Raw genomic sequence first — 25,895 nt, 5'->3', positions numbered from 1 at the left:
AAGGCTGTGAATATGTACACGTGTCTGAAAGTTGAGTCATGGCAACTGGACTTTCCTTCTTTAATGTAGAGATGTTTCATTCTGCATCCACAGAAATTTGTCAATCAGATTGCACTGCCACATTAACTTCAACTACCAGGAATTTCAATTAGAAAGACGTTGAAAGATTAAACTTCATTAAAGTACATGGAGCAGATGACCTGCAATGTAAAACTAAGGTATATGATTGTGTCAATTGGGGGTAACAAGCTAAATAGTGTGTAAATTGAGACTGCAAGATGCAAGGCAAATGAGACTAGATGTACCACTCATATCATACTGGTTAAGGAAATTATGTGGAAGCCCTGGTCCATCAAATGTAACCAAGTCTAGTTTCTTGGCAACCATGGAGGAAGATGAAGTACACAGCTTAAAAGTTAAGTACCTTTGATATATATCTCTTGTCAACAGAGATATATACAAGTTCCAAAAGTACGCATAAAAACTGTTAGTCCCAGGTCAGACTGACAGAAGTAATTCATGTGTTGCTGAATGTGCCCAAATTAAATAAATTATAACGATGTGCCAAATGAAACAAATATTTCAACATATCACCTTTAATTAATCAATCATGTTTTATAATTAATGTAATATTGAATTATGTATCCATTTTATTATGTAATTATTGACATATTTATCTATTTCATTTTGCCACTCATAGACCTCCATAGTGATATGCAGCACTAGCATTAAATTTTGTCCTCCAAAAGACAAAGACACAAAGCAGTATGTAAATACAATAACACTAGAGAAACACCCAACCCCTGTGGTTTAAAGAAGTAAAAGTGTGAACTGCGGGCTGGACACATTCTCTGAGCTTCAAATTAAATAATCTTTCAGCAAACCTGAAATTCAAGAGATTTTTCTGGAAATATACAACCTGGTGGTCACAACAAAGGACAAAATGTGTACAAAGAGAGAAGTGGTTTATGCACCACCATAACTGCAGCAAGGCTTTCTGCAGTTATCATGCACTTATTGCAGGAGGTTTGATGACAGACACCAGAACAATTTTGTCACGTTACTCCATATTCTTTATTGGAATGCATTCAGCTTAGTTTTAACACAGACACAGACATAAATAGTGAGTGATCAATATAGTAACTTTTTCCATGAAGGAGGATCACATAGAAGGAGAGATCTAAGAGGTGTGGGGAGGGCAAAAACTACAAGCACAGGATTTTTGGAAAGAAGGGGGAACATCAAAAATCCACATCACTGCACATTCACACAGGACCGCCCATTGGTGCCCACTGATGAGACTGCTCAGCTTCGGGCTGCAACAGCAGGAGCTTGTTCAGTAGACTGCAGCTGTTTGCCCAGATACTCCCTGAGAACACAAAGATAATAAAGAGGCGTCAGAAGTTACTTATTGCTCAGCAAATACAGGTAAGTCTGGAAAGAAAAATTAAACAGAATACGCAAGTCTTTTTGTCTGGTTTTTGGATGCCAATTTGATGCCAAGCTGAATCAAAACCTTGCTATCCATTAGCAATCTGTGTAAAAAATAAAGAAATGAACTCATGCCCTCTCATGCAAAATTCATTATTTCATCTTTACGCTTTCCTCTTAAAAACCAGAGAACAGAGAAAAGAAAGAAAAGTTCCAGTGAACAGTGCTGTGAAGAAAATGAACTTTTATGCACCTGTACTGAATGCTTATATGTAGCACCTCAAAGAGCAAGGGACATAAAACAAAGCGGATTGCATTACAGCGTTTTGCCACCAGGAAAAGGGTGCTTCACAAAATGGAAAAAATGAAGAGAGTGCACTCCTGCCCCAAATCACTGGTATTTATTTCCCCATCCCCCCTTCAAAACACATATGCAGTTGGCAAGGGCACTTCACAAAGCAATGGTGCTGTGTTATGTATTATATACTGCATTATATCTTGCTCATGGCAATAAAATCTAATTGTTGTAATTAGTAAACAGTAAGATTGAAAACATTTTTGAATTTGTGTGTTTTGGAAAACAATAAGAATTTGGTTTTATACCATATGTGAGCCAATATGTAAATATACAAATTAAGTGAAAGTGAAGAGATTACCATTGTGATACACTGCAGCACATCACGTGGTGACACAATGAAATGTGTCCTCTGCTTTTAACCATCACCCTTGGTGAGCAGTGGGCAGCCATGACAGGTGCCCAGGGAGCAGTGTATGGGGATGGTGCTTTGCTCAGTGGCACCTTAGTGGCACCATGGCGGATCGGGATTCGAAACAGCAACCGATTATGTTTCCTTACCTACTAGACTACCACTGTTCCATTATTATATTATATTGTAATTACAGGTGACTCTTGGTGTAAGATCAGGCAGAGGTTTCAAAACTACATACCAATGCTAACCCTGCATTTTATGGCAGAAAAAGAAAAAAAAACACTATGTTTACTAGGGTTCTCTGCCTGCACTCCTAATTAAAGAACTCTTAATGTAAGAGGAGCTTGGAGTTTTTTTACAGACCCTAAGAAACCCATGTCCCTATCCTCCAAGCAGCGGGCAAATTTGTACATCTTAAAAAGCTGTTTAACACAGACATCGCTATTCGCACGGCTGTAATGGGTTTACATTTATCCATAATTAATGGCAATCTGGTTGGATTAAGAACAGCACTGCTACAATGAAAAAGTATATTTTTATTGATGAGAAGATCGGTAGAAATGTTTTTTAAGTAAAATTATGTTGATTTATATTAAAATATAAACTGGCAAGAGTTAATTATTAATATGTGCTTTTAATTGCATGTTTACACAAGTATGCCTTCTAGTGGTTTAGGCAAAACTGAGATCAAATCAATACATAATTTTAAATTTAGAGCTAAATGAAGTGAAAGTGACAGTGAAGTGACTCTTGATCTGCTCTGTAAATCAGCAGATTAATTATAAAAGGGGTCCTGAGAAAAAGAAAGAAATGTTGAGATCTACAGAGCTTTTGTGGCTAATAGACCTATAACAGGCTCAGTTGCTGTTGGTTCACCAACATGCACAACATGTCTGTGTTCTTTTGGTAAATAATTGATAGTACAGGATTTTGCTGAATTCTTCACTTATTAATTTCCTAGCTTCTTGTCTCCAAAAACGCAGGCAAAATACACGAGTCTGGTCCCACCAGAGTGTGTGTTGTTCCAGTTACGCACTGGGATTATTGTGTGGGATTATCACCAGAGGGAGGAAGTGAAACAATGAGATGTAATTATGACAAATGGTATCTTGAAACATTTCAACAGCCCTCTCCATTTCAATAAGTACACACACCGAGTAATGGACACACGCCCCTGAGTGCTCAGAAGATAAACCTGTGTGGAATAAAAAGGGGGCTTGCATTTATAACCCCACTAATTCAAACTGCTCACCACACATGGTTTCCATGACAGCACCAAGGCTTCAGTGAGTTGGGAACATAACAGCCACAGTGCCGGTAATGACAGCAGCTTTACAACAGTCCTTTTTCACAGAAGAGGAAGTGCACCACATAATAAACTTATGATCTAAAATCTATCTAAAAGTTGCCATCTAAAATCCAAAATGTATTTGTAAATAGTTAATAGTAAATAGAAAAAAAAGTGCAATTTTTGCATTGTTGCATAATTGCATTGTTCTGAATGCACCCACTGAAGCAAGAACACAAAATTCTTAAAATATAAACCATGCTACTATTACCTCCCTCTGCAATAATCACTCTGAGCACAGGCTCCAATCAAGCCCCATGCAAACCTTCAGAGGTCATCTCAATGGTGGCTGCTGCATTCAGGAGCAGCTCTTTGCTCTGGCCCTTCTCAGTAGAAAGATGTATTAAAGTTCTAAATAAAGAAAAGCAGTATGCAGTGCCTTGGCATGAAGGGTCTTGATGGAGTGGCCAGGACCACCGGTGCTTCATGTTTTTGCTTCACTCAGTTTTTTAATCCTTGTCACAGGGTTGCATGGATAAAAGCCTGGGGAGACTAAATTGGAGTCTGTACAAGATCTGTAACACATGGCCCAGAGGCATAAATTCAGCACAATTAATCATCGAAAAATTAGATCAAGATCCATCGAGCTATTTTTTTTTTGTCTTATTTTAGTCAGAATTATCCATGACCATTTAGTACAATGAGAACTGGTGACATTTTAGTCTAGTTTAAGTCACTGAAAATTGTACTTTAGTCTTTTTTAGTAATGCATTTGTGTTTAACCCAGTCAATACAGTACAAGTACGTAGTAGAACAAACTACATTTTTCATTTTCCTTTAGTCAAAACATTTTATTTTAGTCAAATGCATTTCATTATTAAAACAATCTTATTTCATTATTACATGATTGTTACCTTATAGACTTAAGAATACACTACATCCATTCCAGACACTAAAGAAGGTCTGATTTGTTTATTTTTTTGACCACACATTCTGTTTTGATTTTCACAACATTGTAAAGAAAGTGCAGAATTTATGCAGAAATACTGCATAGAAGCAATAACACTATTAAACAAGAAATAACATCTTATTTTAATCTAAAAAAAAATGTAGAGACATTTTAGTATTGTTTTTATTTTGTAAACCATATTAGTGTAATTTTTATTAATCAACAATGCTACATGATATATTTTGTAATAGTTATCATCACAAGACCAGCATTTATGTTGCGTATCACCTCATCTTAGTCACATTTTGTATATTTCTATTTTCTACATATATGTCTGCACTGAAGGAGTTGCTTTTAATCTTGTTGTACATGCGTATATTGCTAAAAAAAAAAAAAGGCATTCTATTCTATAACTAAGATATTTTGTCATAAATTTCATTGACACGTCCACCAGACGATTAATACCACTGACTGTAAGGTTTTTTTTTTTCCCCGACTATCGACTTTAGTTCTGTCCAGATCTACATTTTTATAGTTCCAGTGCTGGTTCTCAATATGGAGTCTGCACATTTTTAAAAGAACTTTAAAAGAATAGTTCTTGCTAACATAGCTTAGTAATAAAATACTGAATTACTGAATAATCCTATTTCACAAAATCATTGTACAGGTGAATGGTATTTCATTGCCTGCATACTTGAGCTCAGCACAGTAAAGCTGGGGAATATGTTGTGTACTCTGCACATATCAAGTAGCAGGCACAGATCAGACAGATTCTGTGCCTTCTAAAAACGATACTGGCCAGACACTACTGACCTCTGTTTCACATTTTGTTCCAGGCCAGAACATCAGCACAGTCTCTTCAAGTCTAGATAATTATGGAATGAATTCAAAAGGGCCCAACAATACCACAGGGCTTCTGAGCTCCATTTGGAAATGCTTTGTTCCATTAAGCCAAAGGCAAAATGTGTTACTTAGACATTATGACATCATAACAACTGGTGTGGCTATTACTGTAAAATCTGTTGTAATAATAATTGATCCCATTCAATGAAGATCCAAAAATGGTTCAATTTTAGTCTAGATGTGACATGTGGACACTTTAATGCAAGCAGATAGATGCAGCCTCTGGGATGTTGCTAGAGGAATAATCCCCTTGTCTACAAAGGCCCTCATTCAAACAAATATTATTGGGTTTAAGTCTTTAAGAGATCCACATTTTGCCACAGTGCCTCAGGATTCAGCAGAGGGTGGGAAGCCCATCAGACGAGCTTTTTCCACAAATAAATGGGGAGGCACAAACCAGGCCTGCATCCGGTACCACAATCATCTCAACTTTATTCATCTTAGATCAATATACCTGAACAAAGGGGTCTGCAGGAGCTGCACTGAGTACCAGCAAATAATGCTGCACTTAACAGAGAAATGAAAGCACAAACATACACCCTACTCCATATATAAACAGCCTGGGAGCTTTTAAGAGATAAAATATAACGTTTCTATTGAAAATCAATTCATACAAACAGTTTCCATTCATTGGTTTGCCAATACCACTTCTAAAATATCTACTTCCTCCCGTGAAATCTGAAGTCCGCAGTAACCATTCAATCCGACACCTGGGACCTGATATGATTAACACATTAATGCAATACAAAAGGAGTTTTTCTTTAGCTTTTGCTGATGTGTTGCTAGGCAACCCAAGCCTGTTAATAAACTATGTGAACTATGTATTGCTTAATATTAAGAATATATTCATATATGTATTAACACATTCATGGTTCAGTGTATAGTTCTTTTTTGCGGCCTGTTTTAATTTTAAATTTAGTCTGGTCTTTGAGTCAAGCTGTCATGTTAGTTATTATTAGTCTTAGTCACATCCATGGTCATTTTAGTCTAGTCAAGTTTCAGTGGTAGGTGTTATCAGCCTACCACAAAAATATCCGCTCGTCACAAAAAAAATGACAGTCACATCACCTGTGTGAAGTCATGCCGGCAAGGCCTTAAATATCACAAAAAATGACTAGCAATTCTTAAATCTAAAGGTTTTAAAGGATTTAAAGTTTCAAGTTTTTAAAACTACTGCAGACCCGATTTATAAAATAAAACAGGCCTTTACTTAAAACAATCTGCCGGTCACTATCCACATCAACAAATAATTAAAAAAATCACAAAATAAAATCTCGTAATCCTGGAGGGACTTCATGGTAAAACATGAACAAGCATAGTGTAATACAAACACCTGTTATTTCACTGGTGTTATAGGTATGTATGTGGAATAAGTCCACTTTCAGTAGAATTGCCAAGATACTGGTTCAGATTACTTCCATATCGCGAGTGGGCGGGGTGTAGAATGCCAATGATGTGAAGAATGTTTAAGCAGTTCCAAAACCCAGGACACCCAGGCTGGTCCCAGCTGATGCTTCAGGCTACTGTTTGTTCTCTGTGTAATATATGACTATATATCTATAAAAAGTGGGCAAAATCTTTTCATGATACACCTGCGGTAAAATCTTCTGCACCCTCTGGCACTTTCGTGAGCAATATACGGTAACATGTTTTTGTGTTTCTGAAAAACTGGCTTCTATTGCTGCTGTTTATTTTAATAAAAGCAATAAAACATTAATTAAGCACACAGGTTTACTTTGGTTATTGTATTCTTTCAATTACTTTAATAAAGTATGTTTATTTAATGCTATTAATTTATTTTAGTCTTCAGTCTAAAATTTTATTTTGTATTTATTGAGTTTAAGAGTTTACGTCTTGTCTTCATCGCATTAAAAAGGTTATTCATCACTATCCTGTTGGGGTCACGAATGAGCTGGAGTCTCGACAAAAATCCCTGCCAAAATTCACACACTTCTACAACCACACTACAGCAACTTATAAGCAACCTTGGGGTGTGTAAAGGAAACTGAATGCTTAATGACTTGATCATAGCAAGAACTTCCAACATTTTCAGAAAAAAAGGCTGGGCTAAAAAAATTTAAAATAAATAAAAAAGTCCCCATTTCACCTTCTCTCATACTGTAGTTATCAAGCATCTCATGTCTGGCTCAAATTTCCCCCAAACTTCATCCCCAATCCCAGGCATATATAAATATAAAATACGTTCAATCCGACAGGACACAGCAATGGGGGACATACCAGTTGTGCACCATGAGCTTCTGGACCGCCAGCAGGGCGTTGTAGCGGACAAGCTGGTCCTCGTGGTGCATGTGGTTCATCACCAGCTGCTTTCCACCCAGCTGTTCAATCACTCTGTGGGAGGAGAGGGGGGAGAGGGTGTGAGAGACTGGAAGTGGAGTCCTAATGGGAGCGTCTCCTGTACCCAGGCCAAGAGGACATTGACGCTCTGTGTGCCTTTCAACTGATGCCTTGGACTAATTGAGTGCAAACAGCTGTGATTGCTGGCGAGGCTAAATGTTGAAAAGTGCCTTTCAGCCAGTGAACCATACCAGAGGTGACGTCAAGCAGGGGGAAAGAGGCAAATCTTACTTGCTTCAGCAGGTACATGGCCGGACCTGAAGAGAACACGGTGCTCTCCATCCTCTCAGTGACACTTGTGGCACGAGCACATCATCCAACACTTTTGGCATAGAAATCCTGCGCCTCTACTAATCAATCTTCATCAGAGTCTCTTAGTCACGCCTCACGAGTGACGAGTGCTTTGATTTACTTTCCTTTAATATTTGACTGAGCCAGAAAGCAACTGCTATTTCGTCCTCTTTCGAAAGTTAACAGTGCAGAATTTATATTATAATAAACAAACAAATAAATAAATAAAAACAATGCAAATGTTCTGTTCGTTCGGAATACCTGCATTCTCGTATCACTGAAAATACCACAGATATTCAGCAGAAAACTGTGACCTGAGAGATGGTCTTTGCAGATTCTGTAAAGGCGGCATTATTTTTGTCTAATCACAGGGAGTTTATATATTCTGATGCTTGTCTGCATCAGTTGTTACAGGGACAGTCCCCCTGGAGCAACTTAGGTTTAAGTGTCTTGCTCAGGGACACAATAGTAGTAATTGCGATTTGAACATAGGCACGTGTGTTACCCACTAGGCTACTACCACCATATAATAATGATTATCAAAATCATTATTATGTACCACACTGCCTCATACTGAAGCACCCAATCATGATCAGTGTCTAAAAATCATTTAATAGACTTTATTTGAAAGTGAAAGTATCGTACACGGTGCACACAATGAAATGTGTCCTCTGCATTTTACCAATCAGTTTATTGAGCAGTGGACAGCCATGAAAGGAGCCCATGGAGCAGTGTGCGGGGAGGGTACTTTGCTAAGTGGCACCTTGGCAGTTCAGGATTCAAACCGGCAACCCACCACTTCTTTACCAGCTAGGCCAACCACTGCACCATTTGATGTGTAGTCCACCATTTCTTTAATTATTAATTAGAATGAAACTGGGAGAAATATATCTATTTCTAGATATCTAAAGTGCAAAATTGCTAACTGTCTCTATTAGACACCAACAATTTCTTTAAATATTTATTTTTTATTATATATATATTAATAATAAAGTTATTAAAAGTTCTTTATCAACAGAAATAAATAAAATGAATTAAGATCAAGTTAGGATCCCATTGTGGACCTCATGAAATTGAGAACCACATCCTTTTGGGTGGGGAAGCCTGATCTGGCTCATAATCCTCCTTAAGAGCAGCTCTGACATGGGACTAGATGCGTGCGTGAACTGTAATTTATATAATAATTCAAAAACCAGTTGTTCTGTTATTTCTGTTGTGAGGTGTGCCAATGTAACCTGTAACCTATAGTCTATAGGCAGAGAGGGTGAACGTTATCAACATATCGCTACTCTTTCCAGTGAAATGAATGGCACTTTCGTGAGCTCATCCTATAAAACCATGATTAAAGCCTCTCTTTATATGCACCACAGCAGTTAGTCAAGGTGAGAGCTAGAGAGGAAGGATACAAGAGAAGTGGCGGCCAATCTGCACACAGCCTCTGATGAAATTACAGCAATTCTTTTAGCAGATTTCACATCTACAGCTCTGCCATGGAGTGTTACAATTACAAGGCTGGGCTCTGGTGGTAATTCATACCAACAGGTCCCTGAGGAGAGGCCTGATTATGGACAGGGAGGCACTTAAAATGGAAATTCAGCCAGATTTCAGCTCAGCTTGCTTCCTCTGTCTGCCAGGTGGAGGATTTCTGAATAAGATGTGAGATCTCTAACTCAGTCAATGGCAATAACCTGAGGGGGAAAGCGATACTACAAGAGTGAGAACCGTTTTTTTTTATCATACAAAAAGACATAGCTGAGGTTCAAGCAGTCAAAATAAGCACTTTACTGGAGCATGTGAATCCCAGCATAAAGGCAGAAATCACCGTAAGCTTTTCTGGAGAACGCAGCTGTGCTCCACTCTTTGAAGCGGCACATGGGGCAAGGCTGAAAATATCGGTATTCAGGCCGGTGCCTCGCGGGCAATCATAATCAAACAGCCTCAGTGACAGCTACTGGGGGTGATGGCGGAGTTAAAACAGGACACTTGGGGTTTCGTTCTCCCTCGAATGTGCAATGACAGACGCATACATCAGAAATTCAAAGACAGACTGGTCTTTCTCTTACCTCTTTCCTCGCGGGTAGTGTCGCACATACTCTCCCACATCATGAGCAGCCACCGCAATAACCTGAGGGTCATCAGACACTTCCAACAGCCTGGTCAGAATCCTGAGACAGAGTCAGACAGACAAACAGACAGGCACATTTATGTCCCAGGGAGTGACCAAACAACCCTCAACAGCACTGACTGGACCTCAACTTTCTGTGTACAGCATTTGTATGACGGACCAAAAGGATTAAAGACTCTCCACATGACTGGAAACAGGAGCAGGGCATGTAAAATCTGGCAGACAGGCAGCACTCATAGACATTTTCATGCACGGTGTACTCTCTTATTTATACACTCCCCCAGGACACAGACACAAACCAGTCATTATTATTGGAGCTCACACTGTCTAGTCAGAAAGCCGTAACATCAGATACATAAACAGAGGGTCCGCTCTCAATTTGTCTGAAACAAATAGTCCAATCAAATGGATGAGGCGCTCCTGCAAAAGATATAGAAGCCTTTATTTAACACTGGCTACACGTCTACTTGCAAAAGGGCACAGACAACCTGAGTATGTATGTGTGTGCGCACGCACGAGCACCAGAAACATAAATAACAAACTACGGAGTATCCCTGTTCTGTTTTCAGAGAAGACCAGTCACTCTGACCATGGTGCACAAGACGGTTGCTACTATATATTTTGCTCAGGCATTCTCCAGGGAGATGGATGGAAGTGACTCTGCTTGAAATGAGGTGAGGTGCAGCAAAAACCCGAAGAATGCATCTTTGTCCTTGAAGCTGATGTCGATTTTTTAGAGAGTACGCTGCACGTTACAATCAAAACACAGGAAAGCTACAGAAATCAGCTTGGTTCCAGAAATCTGGTTCTTAGTCAGGCTTTTCCAATAGAAAATATCCCAAGTTCATTTAAAAAGTAAAAAATGACTGTGAAAGAAGAACAAAAAATTGCAAATTATTACTCCACCAGAGTCAGCACTGATTGGGAAGGACTCGTGTTAACTGGTAAATAAAAGACTGAAGGTCAAAAAACGTGGTTTGCTGAATGAATGTGTACTATTGTGTACTTACCTTATAACAATTATACCCAGCATCAACATTTGGATTGCATTTACATTTTATCCAAAGCAACTCACAATCAGTAGTTACAGGGACAGCAAGCCTGGAGCAACTCAGGTTTAAGTGTCTTGCTCAGGGACACAATGGTAGTAAGTGGGGTTTGAACCTGTAACTTTGTGGTCTTTTGGTTCATAGGCGACTAGGCTACTATCACCCCATCAACTGCATCTAGTATCTAATGCTAAGCCACTGCTGTTCATCTTTCTTACCTGGTTTTCTATAGATAACGTGTAAACAAACGTAGAAGGGCACCTAATATGGAAGCGTTGTTAAAGCCCAATTACCAGCTGGAAATATCTCGGCTGCAAAGACGGTGGGAAGTTCATTTAACAAAAACAAGAGCACTAAAAATGACTGCAATGACTGCAGTGTGCAGTCACACTTACACCTAGCACTGAGTACTGCAGAACGACACCTCCAGATGAACTGCTGATGTGGTACAGAGCATCATCTGAATGTAACATGCAAGACAAGAAAGACCTTCTTTTTTCATGTCACATATCATAAGCATCACAGTCTTACTTCAGGAGCTCGTAGTTCTTCTCATTGAGACGCACAGCATTCTCTCTCCAGAACTTCTCTGATTTGTGCACTGGGCTCCATTCCAGGCGACCGGATTTGAGCTCGGAGCTGTACTCGTCAAACGAACTGGGGAACAGATTGAGAAACTGATGAAGATGGCAAAGTAATCAGTGTGGGAAACAATGTGGAAGAAATGAATGGTCAGTGAACCGAATGTAAAAGGTGCATCATGAAGAACAGTCGCTGAGCGTCACACACCGATACAGCTCTGATAACAGTACAGACAGATACATATTGCAGTGAGGAAATGGTGGATATCTACTTACCTGAGGTCCTGCACGCTCTCTCCGAGCCTCTCCAGGAGAAATTTTATGTCATCGGTGATGTCCTCATCATCATACTTTTGCTGGTCCAGGTTTTCTAGCTGTTTCAGAACTTTGCATTGGATCATGGCCAATGCGTACTCCTGCCTGGTCTCCCGCTCGGCAGACTTCTCCAGTAGGTTCTACAGACAAAGCAACATAATCAGAAAATGAAAAATATTCTGCATTATCCATTTATTGTGCATTTCCAAATTCACTCATTATGTCAGAATGGCTGTAAGCAACTGTATCCTTTTTCCAAAAGTCTTTATTCTCAAATAATACCATAATTTCAATAGAGCTAAGAATGGTTAACCATTTCCCTTGTGGATCTGAGTGTACAGTCTTCAGCACAAAACATGTTGGTTTCTTTTCACTGTTTTAAATAAAGAGCTAAATACATTATTCATTATCATTTTTCATGGGACATCGGACGGCATCTCCTTATGCTCTCCATGAGCTAAAAATAGTTATGGAACATTACTGACTGCAAACTATACTTTACAGTTATGGTTTTCTCTAGCACAATAGCAACTGAAAAGGATTTCAGGAACAGAATCCAATTAAAAAACAAAAAAAAAAAAAACAAAAAAAAACAATGTACAATATAGTTTTCCATTGTCTACAGAGATCACAGAAGCAATTTGCATCAAGTCTCAAATAAGATCACAATATACCAGCTAAAAGTAAAAAAATTAAGAGGTAAGACCAACGTCCAAAACAATAGCAGGAGGAGGGAAGTATTTCACCAACGTCTGAGCTTTCACTGCAAAAGCAGGGCAATTGTAGGAAGATGTCTGCTCTTGTTATATAAATGAGTGCCTTTTTTATAAAAATGAGGCAATCTCTGTTTTAGGGGACTGTTATTTTCCACATAAAACGTGTTTTTTGTAGTTATCACTGCACACATAATTCTACGATGGACCAGCTACACAGCAATACTCAGCAAATGCTGCTCTGATTACCTCTGGTGAGCTTTCAATTCAGCAACAGGCTGAACGTTAGGCAACATTAGGCTTTCACAAGGGCAAAAAAAAAACTTTTTATTCTCACCTATTCTGACACAGATGTTCTCAACATCCTCTGAATTTAACACTGATAGAACAACAGCTTTTTCAAAAATACACATTTAGAAACAATCTTTTTGATAAGGAAAAATGTGCTTACATTGTTGCTATTAAGAATTTTATTATAAATAACATAATCCAGTATTTGGGAGTCCAGACCACACACAGAGATAATTTGCTGTCATAGTAGTGTTCTGGTATAGATTCTTTAGACCAGCTCGAGAGCACAAAACACATACAATAACAGAAGGTAATTATAATCTACTTCAGCTTTTAATTACCTGGATAATTTACAAACACTATAGGGTAATTGACCAGTTAAGATGGAGCCATTGTGCATGATGGCAACTTTTGTGAAGACGGAGTGCAGCAGTGAGACACAAGTGTGGAAGACTGCATGAATTCTAATCATGGAGGAGGCAGTGTTCAAAGGAGGGACCAATGTTAAGCACACTATCTTCTGATGGGCTTACACATAGACGTTCAAAAAGGGTGTCCTACTGTGCAGATATTAAAAAATATGACCAGCAACATGTAAATTCATTAATTTCTCTTTTCAACCAGAGTGACTATTTCTTTTTAATTAAAAAAAAAGGTTGATTGGTTTCACCCATTTTTCTTAGGTTATTATTTAGAAAAGACTATTATTTGTGAAGGTTACTGATGACATTTTTTATGCTGTAACAGTGTCTGAACAGTGAAAGTGAAAAATAATGTCCACAAAATCCAATAACTCCAATCTTCATTTAACCAAGGAAAATGCATCATTAACGCACAATTGCACAAAGTTTCAGCCATGACCCTGAAAAAATGTGATCCATGGTTCCAGCAAGGAAAACTGTTTACATTTAGGTTTTTTATTGGCAAAAACGCCCAATTTAAACTGATTTTAAAATTGCTTATTGTAAATGGGTATTGAGCAGAAGGAACAAAAATTGCTTGTAAATGATGAGTAATTTAAGATCAGAGCAACATGTTACAAGATCACAATAATTTTCTAAATCTAAACTACAAAAAAAAAAAAAAAAAAAAAAAAAAAAACACAGACACAAAAAATAACAGTTAAATTCTTAGTTAATTTCCAAAGCCACAGGTAGCCGCAGTGTAATGTAGGAATACCACTGATTTGCTGTCCAATCAGCAATCCAACAATGCTGATATGATATTGATACTTAAAAAAAAACAATTGTCAGACTAAATAGGATGCTTTCAAGTCAAGTCAGTTTATTTAAAGAGCACATAAAGTTCTTTACAATATGATTAAGAATATAAAATTTTGAGGAAAAACAGGCACACAGAAACGGGGCAGATTGGCCATGGCACTATGCGCTAATAGAGCTGTTGGTGGAGTTAATTTTTTAGGGGAGGGGTCAAAATTCTCTAGGCAGGCAAAGCATGAGAAAGGGGAGGTAACCTTTCCCCTTATGACGTCATAAGAGGCTAAATTTCAGATCCAGTCATTTGAGCTACTGCACTCTGACCAATAGAGCAGAACCTATCTGCATTTTTAGCCACTGCAGGACAATAGACGGGCCAGGGGATTGCATATTAATGTTAAAAATCTCACGAAGTGAAATTGTCCCTTGGTATCATTTTAAAACCTGATGGTATAGTTACTTTCCTCAATGTTAAAGTACACATTTTGTCCCGAATTACTAAAATATTTTAATTTTGATATGAGAATCGATTCTAGAACATAAATATCTGGTATCTGTTGCACACAACAAGTAATAAGTCCAGTTGAAATATGGTACTGAAAATGTCTTCTAAAAGAAGACATTTACCGGGTCACTGTTGCACAAATATACCATTAAATCCAAATATTTGAATGTGAAAGTGAAGAGATTGTCTTCGAGATACACAGCACAGCACATGGTGACACAACAAAATGTGTCCTCTGCTTTTAACCATCACCCTTGGTGAGCAGTGGGCAGCCATGACAGGCGCCCGGGGAGCAGTGTGTGGGGACGGTCCTTTGCTCAGTGGCACCTCAGTGGTGCCTTGGCGAACTGGAATTCGAACTGGCAACCTTCTGATTACGGGGCTGCTTCATTAACCGCTAGGCCACCACTGCCCTTTCAGTACCAGTTGTACAATGCTACCGTCTGCTGTTTGTTCTCTCCAAGGCTCTGAATCACACCACCAGATGAGTCCTAGTCCCTAGCAATGAACTGCTAACAAGACGACTTAGCATGAAACTAACCAGAAGGTCACCACAGCCACCACCGTAACAGATAAAGCTTCAGGAATCTTCTAAATGGACCTGTAGCATTATAATGGACACGTAATGTACACCATGACACTGGACTAACAAACATGAGCAGATGCTCTATACCAAACTTTGGACTTTTCCATCCAACAAATGTAGGACTTATCTCTTATTGGACAAACCATCACCAACCCTGCAATCACACCATTTGCAGGCTAACTCTACCCTGGAAGGGGGTCCCTCTCTGTATCAATCTTTCCCAAGGATTCTTCCTTTCTTTTTTTTCCTTGTGTGCAGAAGGGTAAAGTGTGAAGTGTGTCAACTGTAGGGTCTGTCAAAGCCCATTGAGACATACTGTATGTGATTATTGGGCAATCCAATACTAATATCAACTTGGCATCGATAGTATAAATATTTTGGATTGATATCCCGTCCCTAGTGTAAGGATGAAAGAGTCACATTTGGCTCCAGTTGAAGAGTCCTGGTCTTTACATTTGTTAATGTAGCAGAGAACTGTACCGAAAATACTGATACAGAAAACTGTGTATTGCTGAATTTCCTTGTTTTCATAAAAAATTGATATTATGTGTATAAAGGGACAAAAAGGCTATGTGTTATGCTATAGTTCTCTGAGCAGAAATGCAATATAATGTTATCTGTAGAAATGTTGGTGTAGGACACTATTCATTTCTTTACCCACCAACAACCAGTTCTTGTAGCTCTAGATGCTGACAGATTTTCTGAAGTCAAAATAAATTTCTTTTTGTGTGTTTTATACATGAACAGTTCGGTGTTACAGTTTGGAAGATAAATTACTGACTAAACTTTAGCACAGTATTGTACTTCAGGTTACATTTCACTAGCGTTATTACATTTTGAACTCTGTGATGTTCTTGTGAAGCTTTTTGTGCCTGGTCCACCAAAATTACATGAAAAAAGGCTATTCCAGGCTGGGCATCAGAGACACAAGAAAACCTTAAGTGGTGTTGCTTCAAACAGCTCAAATACCCACAAATGTGTGGAAAACCAGAATCCTAACCACTGACAACAGGAAAGCTACAGTTTTGTGCATTTGGTGCGAAGGAAGAATAAAGGCATGTAATTATGGGAAAGGACAAAGAGTGAATCCATGCTCATGAAGTTAATAAGCACTTAAGCAGGAAAGATGAATGCTGAGGCCTTCTCTAATTCAATACTCCCAGGGCCATGCAGGAAGAATTCATTACCCAGCACTAACAGCAACAACACTGACCAAACAGAGCACAGCTTTTAGGGCCAAATTAAATATTAAATATAACAGGCACCACATGCACAGAGATGGGACAGACAGGTAAATAGACATATGCTTTTTATTTTGACTGCTTCAAAGTTATTTTTTCTCCGGTCCCCTCCAACTCATTGAAGCTAATTTTGGCAAACTAACGTCTGGGTTGCCTGTGGCCATGACGGGCAATGATGGCTGCTAGGATCTGCGTTCCAAAATGAGTGTGGAAAATAATGTGAAAACAACTTCTGCACACTGATTAAATGAAAACCATAACATTTTGCAAAAAAATCCATCAGTCCATAAATTTGTGCGGAAATCATGGGCTTTTAAAGTGAGTCTAATTGCACACGTGAAAAGGACAGCATTGTTGGAAAACGTAATGTTTTTACGATGATTGTTATTTTTGTAAAACTTTTTGTAATCATAAGCAAAAATCCTGAACAAAATTAAAGTTTGATTGACCATCTTGCACAGGGCACACCCTGTCCCACCTACCCTGAAGGCAGCCAGGATAATGCGGGTGACCTTCTCTTTAACAGACTCCTGCAGGATGTCAGAGAGGGCGGGCACCACATTGTAGCGACGGAGCTGCTCGCACAGCTGAGGGCTGAAAGCCAGCAGCCAGACACAGAAGATCATCTGGTACTGCAGCTGAAAGCCACACTTATTGCTCAGCACGGCTGTGATACTGTGAAGAGTGCAGGAGAAGAAGAATAACATCAGCTCCACAGTGTTCCACATTTGAAAACTAAATAAAAGTTGTATATATTTTCAGTCTTCACTGCAACCAAATTAATGTTATTAAAAAGTCTAACTACAGACCCCATGATTATGTTCATATGCACATAATAAGAAGATTCCCAAAATAACTGCACTAATTGGAATAGCACCTCCTGTGATTCACGTGGACACAAAGTTCAGCCCTATTGTGCTATTTTCAAAGGTCAAAGGTGAGACAGGTTGTTTTGAAGACCTGCTGCTGTCAAATGCTTAAAATAGAAAGTAATTTATCACAATTAATCATCCTTCTTAAGGGTCATGGTTCAATAAATGTATAAGAAGTAATGGGGGGTGGAACCTCTAACGCGAATTAATGCAAAGTCGTTCAATGTAACACGCTAAACAGAAGTCCTGCAGTGGCAAAGCGAGCAGACTGATTTATCCTTTAAAGAATAAAAGAACTGGCAAACTTAAAACAGAACACGTGGACACCGCCCTAACTGAAGGTGCACCGGATAAAGAGGTTGAGGAAACTGCAGTTACTGCACGCCGGCACCTGAGGACGCTCCTGTGCTCTGTACATGGAGGTAAGCCTCAAGACTCTTGTGGGATCGGGATGTGGCGAGTCTGTTGGGTGCCAGTTTTAGCTTTTTGGCTTTGCCTTTTTATTTAAGCTATGGCCATACGCGCCAGGGTTGATGTGGTCCATAACAGACTTGTACAGTTTATGAAGCCTCGGTCTTTCCTTTATGGGGGGAAAAAAAAAAAACTTCACTGACTTACCAGTTCACACCATCGGCTTCCACCCAAGCAAACCTGTACTCGTTGACTCTGAGCATCAACTGGAGACAGCCAGCCACACACTGGACATACTGTGAGCTCTGCAGAGAAAACACAGGTGGAACTGTGAGTGACCGTAAACAGGCAGCGTGCAGGCAGCCGCACAACCAGTCCAGTTTCAGAGGGGGGGGGGGAAATGAGCTGAAAGCAAACCAAATGGCCGAGAGAAAGAAACAAAAAAAAAAAAAAAAAACATGCAAGTGACAAGCATGTGGACAAAGGCATAGAATAACAGAACGCGATCATCAGGGCGGCCTTGTGATCACCTGAGGAAAATGTGGCTCGGAATCTCAGAAAGGTTAGCAAGCTGCAGGATAATACACAAAAACGAAAACTTTAATTCATTTGTTAGTGAGCTAGGTACAGGCTGGTGGTGGTAGGTGTTCCACAGTGAAAACATGTGCATGGAAAGCCAAGAACGGCTTCCAGAAGATTGAAGAGATGCAAATGATGAGTATTGAGAGGAAGCAGGCTCATCAGTTCAACTCTAATCCCGGTAATATTACAATTAGCTCTGAAATGGCAAACACTAAATATGCTCAGAGAATATTGAGGGGTGAGTAATATTTTGCCAATAGGAGAGCAACTTTGATCTAACTTGTTGCATGCTTTGATGTTGCTTTTTAAACATATGGATGGTATAATTGCTCTAAAATTATTTTGATAACCCCTCGATATTATGGCTCAGGTTCAACTTTATTATTAGTCTTACTACAATGAATTCTAGTAATACTTCTGAAGAACCTCCAGTGGTGCAACAGCTTATAGGAGACATGTGGTGGAAAAAGAAAGAAAGATTAATGTAGCATCTCTCAGCAGAGAAAGAAGAATGTCTGGCCCCTATAGGTCTCACCAGAGGCTTGCCTATCCACCATTTTGGGTACTCACTTCACTAGGGGAGATGATAGCTGTTCCTGTTTCTGGACCTGTACCATGTAGTTTCTATCAAAAAATAAAGAAAATTGAAACAAAAACAAAATATTGGCCGGTCCATCATTTATAAAGAACAATCAGCAAATCAAAAATAATGTGCTTTATCCATTCAGCAAATGAAGCATACAAAGTTTACGAGACCTTGTTGTAGAGTGCGTTTATGAACACTGCATTCACTTCAGTGACACAGATTATAAGTGTTTACACGTTAGTTATTACATGTTCTCTTAAGGGAATGGGTTGAGCAGATAACAGAGTAGAGCCTTTTTCAGCAACATTGATAGAATTGTCATTTTTATGGGCAGCAGCAAACAATTTTGGGGCAGTGGTGGCCTAGCAGTTAAGGAAGCGGCCCTGTAATCAGAACGTTGCCGGTTCGAATCCCGATCTGCCGAGGTGCCACTGAGCACCCGGGCGCCTGTCATGGCAGCCCACTGCTCACCAAGGGTGATGGTTAAAAGCAGAGGACACATTTTGTTGTGTGTACAGTGTGCTGTGCTGCAGTGTATCACAATGACAATCACATCACATGTGTAGGCAGCTCTCGCCTGATAGACACCAACATCATCCTAGCCTTAATGGTATGTAGGCCATCCAGTCATTCAAGTCTGTTATACGCATCAAAGATCTTTGCCAAAGGAAAGAAAACAGAACACTATAAAATATTCCTCTACCTCGACTTTCAGGTAAACAAAGGAAAACATTAAGTCTTTGATTTCTATGGCTGTTCAAAAATGTCAACCCAGCAATATATCAATATATTTTGATATTGTATCAATACCTCAAATATTGAAATTTTGTATACAAATTTAGTCCACCGGGTGGTGCTGGCTCAGTCCTCTACAAGGACCACACCAGCCTTAGAAAACTAAATATCTTAAATATCTTATTTTCAATCTCATGCATTTTAACTTTTAACGTTTTTGGTGTGCAGTGTGTTAAAATGCAAAGACAATTCAGTTAAAATTCAGTTCTGAGTTAAGTTGTTTAAGTAATGTGATCCACCCAGATCATACACAACATCCTGTATATCAGCTCTGTATTTACATTTTCTGTGAACTGTACAATATTGTAATGTACAGTATCACAACATATCATGATATAATTGTATCCTGCCCCACGTATCGTGATACGTATTGTATTGTGAGATCCTTGCCCCTCACAAAACCCCTATAGATTTCTCATTCATCCCATGCCTCTCCATCACCACAAAATCTTAATTTATCTCTCGGTCTCATCCTTTGCTTAGAAGCCACGCCGCACCAAATGTTCTCAACTGGATAAAGCAAATGTTACCCTGCCAACAAGATAGATCTCTTATATTGTTTCTTACGACAACTGAATTGCCAATACTACAGAATACTACAGTCCTCAAAAACATTCACTAAATGCATGAAGGATATTTACTGAAAATAGTTGTATATCTAGAGGTTGAAAATACATCAGCACAAGAAACACTCACATTTAACGTTTTTTTTTTTTTTTTAATACATCAGCACTCTTTCTAATCTGATGCAGACAATGTGTACCTGTAAAAGAAAAGGGATGCAGGGAATTCAAAAATTGATGAGAACTCAAACTGTGATTCAGATGAAAAAATGCACCATAAAAAAGCAGATAGCATGAGGGACAATCCAAGGTCAACATATTCAAAAGAACATCTGATAAAGCAGCATATTTCAGCAAAATAAGGAGTTCCAGGTAAGCTTCCTTTTCAAATACTAATCAATAAGAGGAGGCTCAACCTGAATTTTATTACCGTAATAACAAGTCTTTATGAATCAGGTTCATAATCAGTTTAGAGTCATACACTGAACCCCTACGCTCTTGCAAAACCGCAAATATAGGTTAAGACAAGCAATAACTAACCCCAGAATAGAACTCAGACTCAAAAGAAAACACCTCCCTACTCCAGATGATTACTGCGCCAAGCATATTTGATAAGAAAAGCCACACTGATGTACTGCATATATTAAGCACCATGAATATGGCAGCCGCCTTGCACAACACACTCATATGACTGTTACGAAAGCACATTTCCACCTAATGTTCTTCTCAACGCTGCTATGAACAGCACAATGAGTGGCACAAATGGAAAGAGGAAGAAGATGCAGCCACTTCAGTCCTCTAACAGCCCTCCGAGAAAAACACTTCAACACACTCCTAAACCTTCTGTGAAGGAAAGGAACAACATTGAGATTCAATTTAAATAATAATAGTATTAAGCAGCACACACACATTGATCAATTAATTCAATGAAGTATTACAAAATAATGCTTCACTCTGTAGAAAAGGGACAAAATCGTTTCTTTACCTGTGAGCTGAGCTGGGTCTTGATCCAGTTGAAGTAGTAGTTTAAGTCGCTGCCCTCCATGAGATCTCGTCCCCATGCTGCCAGCTTGGCAATGATCCTGGCAGCCTGTGATAAACCACAAAAAAATGCATTCATTCAAAAGCACCAAGACTTCCTGAATAGGACATTTCTCCTCATTAAATTGAATGCAAATGAAGAGGACCTGATTTGTGCAATGGGTCCTGTATCCAACAGGTCCAACGAGTTCTCCTGTATACGGGACAGGAGAAACTACCTACCCACCCAGCCCCTTTTTGTTGCCGTGTAACAATTTGACACCCAGAAGACGAATACCGAAAGCAATATCTGTGAAAACATCTTTATGTCACCAGAGCATACATGATGAGGAATGTACATGATGCTTGTCTACCACCACGGAACTGCCTCAATTCTATTTAATCAAGTCAAGTTCATAAAGGACAAAAAAACAAACCAACAGTTATTTCTTGCTTTACCATAGCGAACAAATCCCATGTATAGTGCTGTGCTTAACGCCAACCTGAAAATAGTGTCCAACTGATTTGGAGTGATGTTTTATGTGTCTCTACACTCTATATTTTAATTCTGAAACAAAAAAAAAGGTTGGTTTCTGCTTTCTTCCATCAGGGATTCTTTCAGCTCACTCACTTTCACATTTTGTCACAGTGAGAGGTACAGCTTGGCAGTATAATGTAAAAATGTCATTAACGCAACAAGTCTGAGTATCTGATGTAGAATACATACAGAGGAGGAGCTGAATAAGCAGCATTCCAATATCTGTGCAGCCGACCATTTTCCTTATTACCTGCTCCCGTCATATTAGCAACATAATCATGGTACACCATGTTTCTGTCATATGCTCCAAGATTCCTTTCGCAGTCAGTGGGCACTTCTTTGCCTGAAGCTCAGGTTTCCAATGAAAGACATATTCAACAAAGCCTGCATACAAACTGAAAAGTACATCCATTTAAAAGATAAAAAAGACTGAACACAGCTCCAAAGAAAGCAGGACTCTACAGAACCTTCCTCTTTGTGTTTTCTTTCCAGTCTCCCAAAGTGAGACTGTGACACTGTAAATCATGTCCTGTTCCCCCTTCAAAAAGGAATACCTACAGAGCCCCCTGGATTGGTCCCAACCGCATCCATTTAAATGGATTGCATGTATTTTAATGCACAGGCTTTAATTATGAACAGGAGGCTCGCTGAAGGCGAACAAAGGTCAGTGTACACCCACCTGCCAGTACACACATACACACTCAATTCCATATGCCTGGAAAAAAAAGTCACTTCATTAAAGTCAGTGCAACAGACTCATCGGTTGCCTGGGAATTAGGTGCCCTTGATGGAAGAGGAGTCACAGAATACAGTTGGCTTTTAATAATGCATTTTAAGTTTAAGCCCTGACATTGGAGTGATTTATGCGATTTCTTGATTAGCACACAGGCAAGTAATGATTAAAAGGACGGAGAGGGGAAAAATCCTGAAATTTCCTGTGGCTTTAGAAACCGGTATGAACTAGCAACAGATGACAATATAGAAATATATGAATGAATCTCCTCATTCTGGCATGTTTGAAAAAAACTATAAACCATCACAAGAAACTGGCACAAAAAGTGATAGCTCACCATGTGAACTGTGAAGAGGTCCTGGCGATTCAACATGGGCAGAAAGTATGACCAGGCTGTGTTCTTGGTCTTCTTTGCATAATCAAAGAAGATGTTTACCCTCTGATGATTCTCCTGGATCACCAGAGAACGAGGGGAGAACAGGTCAAGGGTTAATTCACTAGACTTTCAAAACTAAAAGTAGGCACAGGTAATTATAAAACTGTGTGTGGTATAAATAAGTGTAAAAATAAACACTGTAGGTTGTTATTCAGAACTGTGCCAACCTTGACTGCCTTCTATAACTGAAACATAAATGAATCCAATACAAAGACACAGAATACAAGCTCATCTACAGTATGTAAGAATGTTCAGGGCAAATATAATGAAGTGATTTCTGGACCCCAACTTTGATCCTGTTATCTAATCCTCAGGGAAGTCTGGGATACACTTTTTATTACAGTATACTTTATTTTGTTTCATATTAATGACAATTTTCTGTTATGAGAGCAATTAAACTGGTTTTGTTACAGAACTTAAAAAGGTGGTTGATTTTCAGGATGAACAGATATATTGTGTGAGTTCATGTCTATACCTGTAATGTGTCATCAATCAGCGTCAAAATGTACTGAACCGTCTGCTCCTTGGAGATATGGGCCATGAGATTGAGAAACGTCTTGGCACACTAATAAATAAATAAAGCATATCTACACATCAATCAATGAGTCATAAACTGAATCTAATAACAGACCTGCACAAGATAAAAACATCAATTTAATCAGTGTTTTTAATGTACAGAGAAAATGAAACACAAATGTTAAAAAAAATATTGCAGCAATTTAACCAACTGAACAAATCAAGACATTTCAGAAATTAGAGAGAAGATGGTGAAGTAACGATAAAAGGAAACTTTGTAGACAGAATTACCTGGTGCCCTTCATTGGTTAATATAGCCTGCTTCTCTTCAGAGTGGGCAACCTCAAACTTTTTGATGAATTCACAATCTTCCCCTGAAATCATCTGGCCCCTGTAGAGACAAGCATCAATAATGCACATGTTCATTCATTCATTGTAAACAATAATATACATGTTTAATATTGTTAAATAGGGTGGTAGTAGCCTAGTGGGTAACCCACTCCCCTATGAACCAAAAGACTCAGGTTCAAATCCCACTTACTACCATTGTGTCCCTGACCACACTTAACAATGAGTTGCTCAAGGGAAACTGTCCCTGTAACTACAGATTGTCGCTTTGGATAAGGGCATCTGATAAATGCTGTAAAAATGTATAAAGGACATGTTTATAGCAAGTTATTGTTAATATGCCTTAAAGCATTATTCAGTATTTGCTTGCCCATAAAAAGCAGCAACACATCTATCTACACAAATCCCAAAAAAGAGAGGATTGGATATATGCCACATGTAGTGAAATACCTAGGAGTATGATGTGAAAAACATTTAAAAAAAGTTAAAACAGGAAATACAAAATTGTTGTAACAGGTTGTGATAGCAGCATGGCAAAAAAAACACCCACCACCCTACACCTTCAGCAAGTTAAATCTTCTAAAAGCAATGTGAACACATTTCAAAATGTCATTGTTTTTTTAATCAGAAAAAGAACTAACTACAGGCCAGAACTTACTGCAGGTAAGACTGCCAGTTGACCTTGTTGGCCCGCACTTCAGCAGCTTTGGCTGCAATGATGTTTGTGGGAACTGCAGCGTCCACAGCCCCGCGGATGTCCATCTTGTAGTCTTGTAGATATGTAGTCTCTGTACCCACTCAGAATTCTACAAGAACAAAATCCCACTGGCCTTCAACCCAGCCCACAAAATTCTAAGGTCAGGAGAGTTTGCAGCCTAGTGATGTTCAATTCTGTAGCCTAATCAAATGCGATTGAGGTATATGTACGGGTACGAATCTCTATTATATGTCTTGGCACTTGGAAATGAACAACAAAAGAAAAACAGGTTATCATAGGAAATATAATGTCTAAGAAAGACCACCTCAGCTAATGCTAAAATAGCAGGGAGAACGGCTAGTCTTGCAAATGGCTCGCCTAAACAGTCGATTAACATCTGCAGAACAGCATTTTATTCAAGCGATTTTCAAATAGCCAATTTGAATTAAACATTAGATAATCAAACAGTTAAAAAAATCCCATTTGTCCACAGCACACTGAGCAACTAGCTGGTTAGCAAAAGGCTACACGTTTCGGATCTGCTTAGAAAAGCCGCAGCGTTTCAAGTTTGCAGCGTGGAACTGTACCGCGTGGAACGAGTGACATCAATGTCGACGAGAAATAAAACACCATTAACGCGAAAAAAATGCCACTGCCCGTCCTGCTGTCTCACCTGCTGCCTCTCAGCTGACAGCCGTCAACAGGACGTCGCGCACCACGTGACCAAGTCATGTGATCATTCATGAAAGCAGGAAGCGAGCGAGCGAACTTCTGATCTGTAATCATTTCCACTTCAATTCCATGCTGTACCGCTCTCCAATGTACTGATATACATGTAGACACAGAACTTTTTTTTGAATAATAAATATAAATAATTCTCTTTAGACAATATTTTGTACATTTTTAAATCTATCTATCTATCTATCTATCTATCTATCTATCTATCTATCTATCTATCTATCTATCTATGTTTGTCTTTCTTTCTCTGTCTGCCATTAACTTTTAGTAAACCACGTGTGCTGGACCTTCAGTTTTTTTTTTTGCAATATTTTGTGGATTGAAAAAGAAAGATGACTATAATTTCTTATTTTTCTGGGTTCCTAGTTAAATTGTAAATTGTAAAAGACTGCTGTACCATGAAATTGAGAAAAGAAGAAAAGCCGTCACTAAGAAACTGCAAAGAAATGTGTTGGTGGTGTAAGCCAAGAAATATTTTTAGATAAAGAAATGTATGTGTGGGTGTGT

The 25,895-nt window shown here is 38.9% G+C and overlaps 1 protein-coding gene across 5 annotated transcripts; it reads right to left on the bottom strand.

Annotated features, from left to right (window-relative positions):
* Nucleotides 1–1,055: 1,055 nt before the first annotated feature.
* atp6v1h (ATPase H+ transporting V1 subunit H) lies at nucleotides 1,056–25,385 on the bottom strand. Of its 5 annotated transcripts, none has more exons than XM_028977545.1 (14): nucleotides 25,324–25,385; nucleotides 24,612–24,759; nucleotides 23,897–23,996; nucleotides 23,565–23,654; nucleotides 22,991–23,104; nucleotides 21,348–21,452; nucleotides 18,989–19,042; nucleotides 18,044–18,141; nucleotides 17,036–17,228; nucleotides 11,962–12,140; nucleotides 11,636–11,761; nucleotides 9,994–10,095; nucleotides 7,520–7,633; nucleotides 1,056–1,369 (listed from the first exon to the last, which is right to left on the bottom strand). In XM_028977545.1, the coding sequence occupies exons 2-14, from the start codon at nucleotides 24,713–24,715 to the stop codon at nucleotides 1,306–1,308; spliced, it is 1,443 nt and encodes a 480-aa protein (XP_028833378.1). In that variant the 5' UTR covers nucleotides 24,716–24,759; nucleotides 25,324–25,385; the 3' UTR covers nucleotides 1,056–1,305. The 5 variants fall into 5 exon arrangements, with proteins under 5 accessions (XP_028833378.1, XP_028833376.1, XP_028833379.1 ...); XM_028977543.1 differs by having other exon boundaries at nucleotides 24,612–24,783; nucleotides 25,324–25,383; XM_028977546.1 differs by having other exon boundaries at nucleotides 25,238–25,325.
* Nucleotides 25,386–25,895: the final 510 nt, after the last annotated feature.

Source organism: Denticeps clupeoides, chromosome 4, assembly GCF_900700375.1.
Source record: "Denticeps clupeoides chromosome 4, fDenClu1.1, whole genome shotgun sequence".
In the NCBI taxonomy this organism is placed as follows: domain Eukaryota; kingdom Metazoa; phylum Chordata; class Actinopteri; order Clupeiformes; family Denticipitidae; genus Denticeps; species Denticeps clupeoides.
Note: the sequence above shows the minus strand (reverse complement) of the source record. Positions and strands in the feature narration are given on the sequence as shown.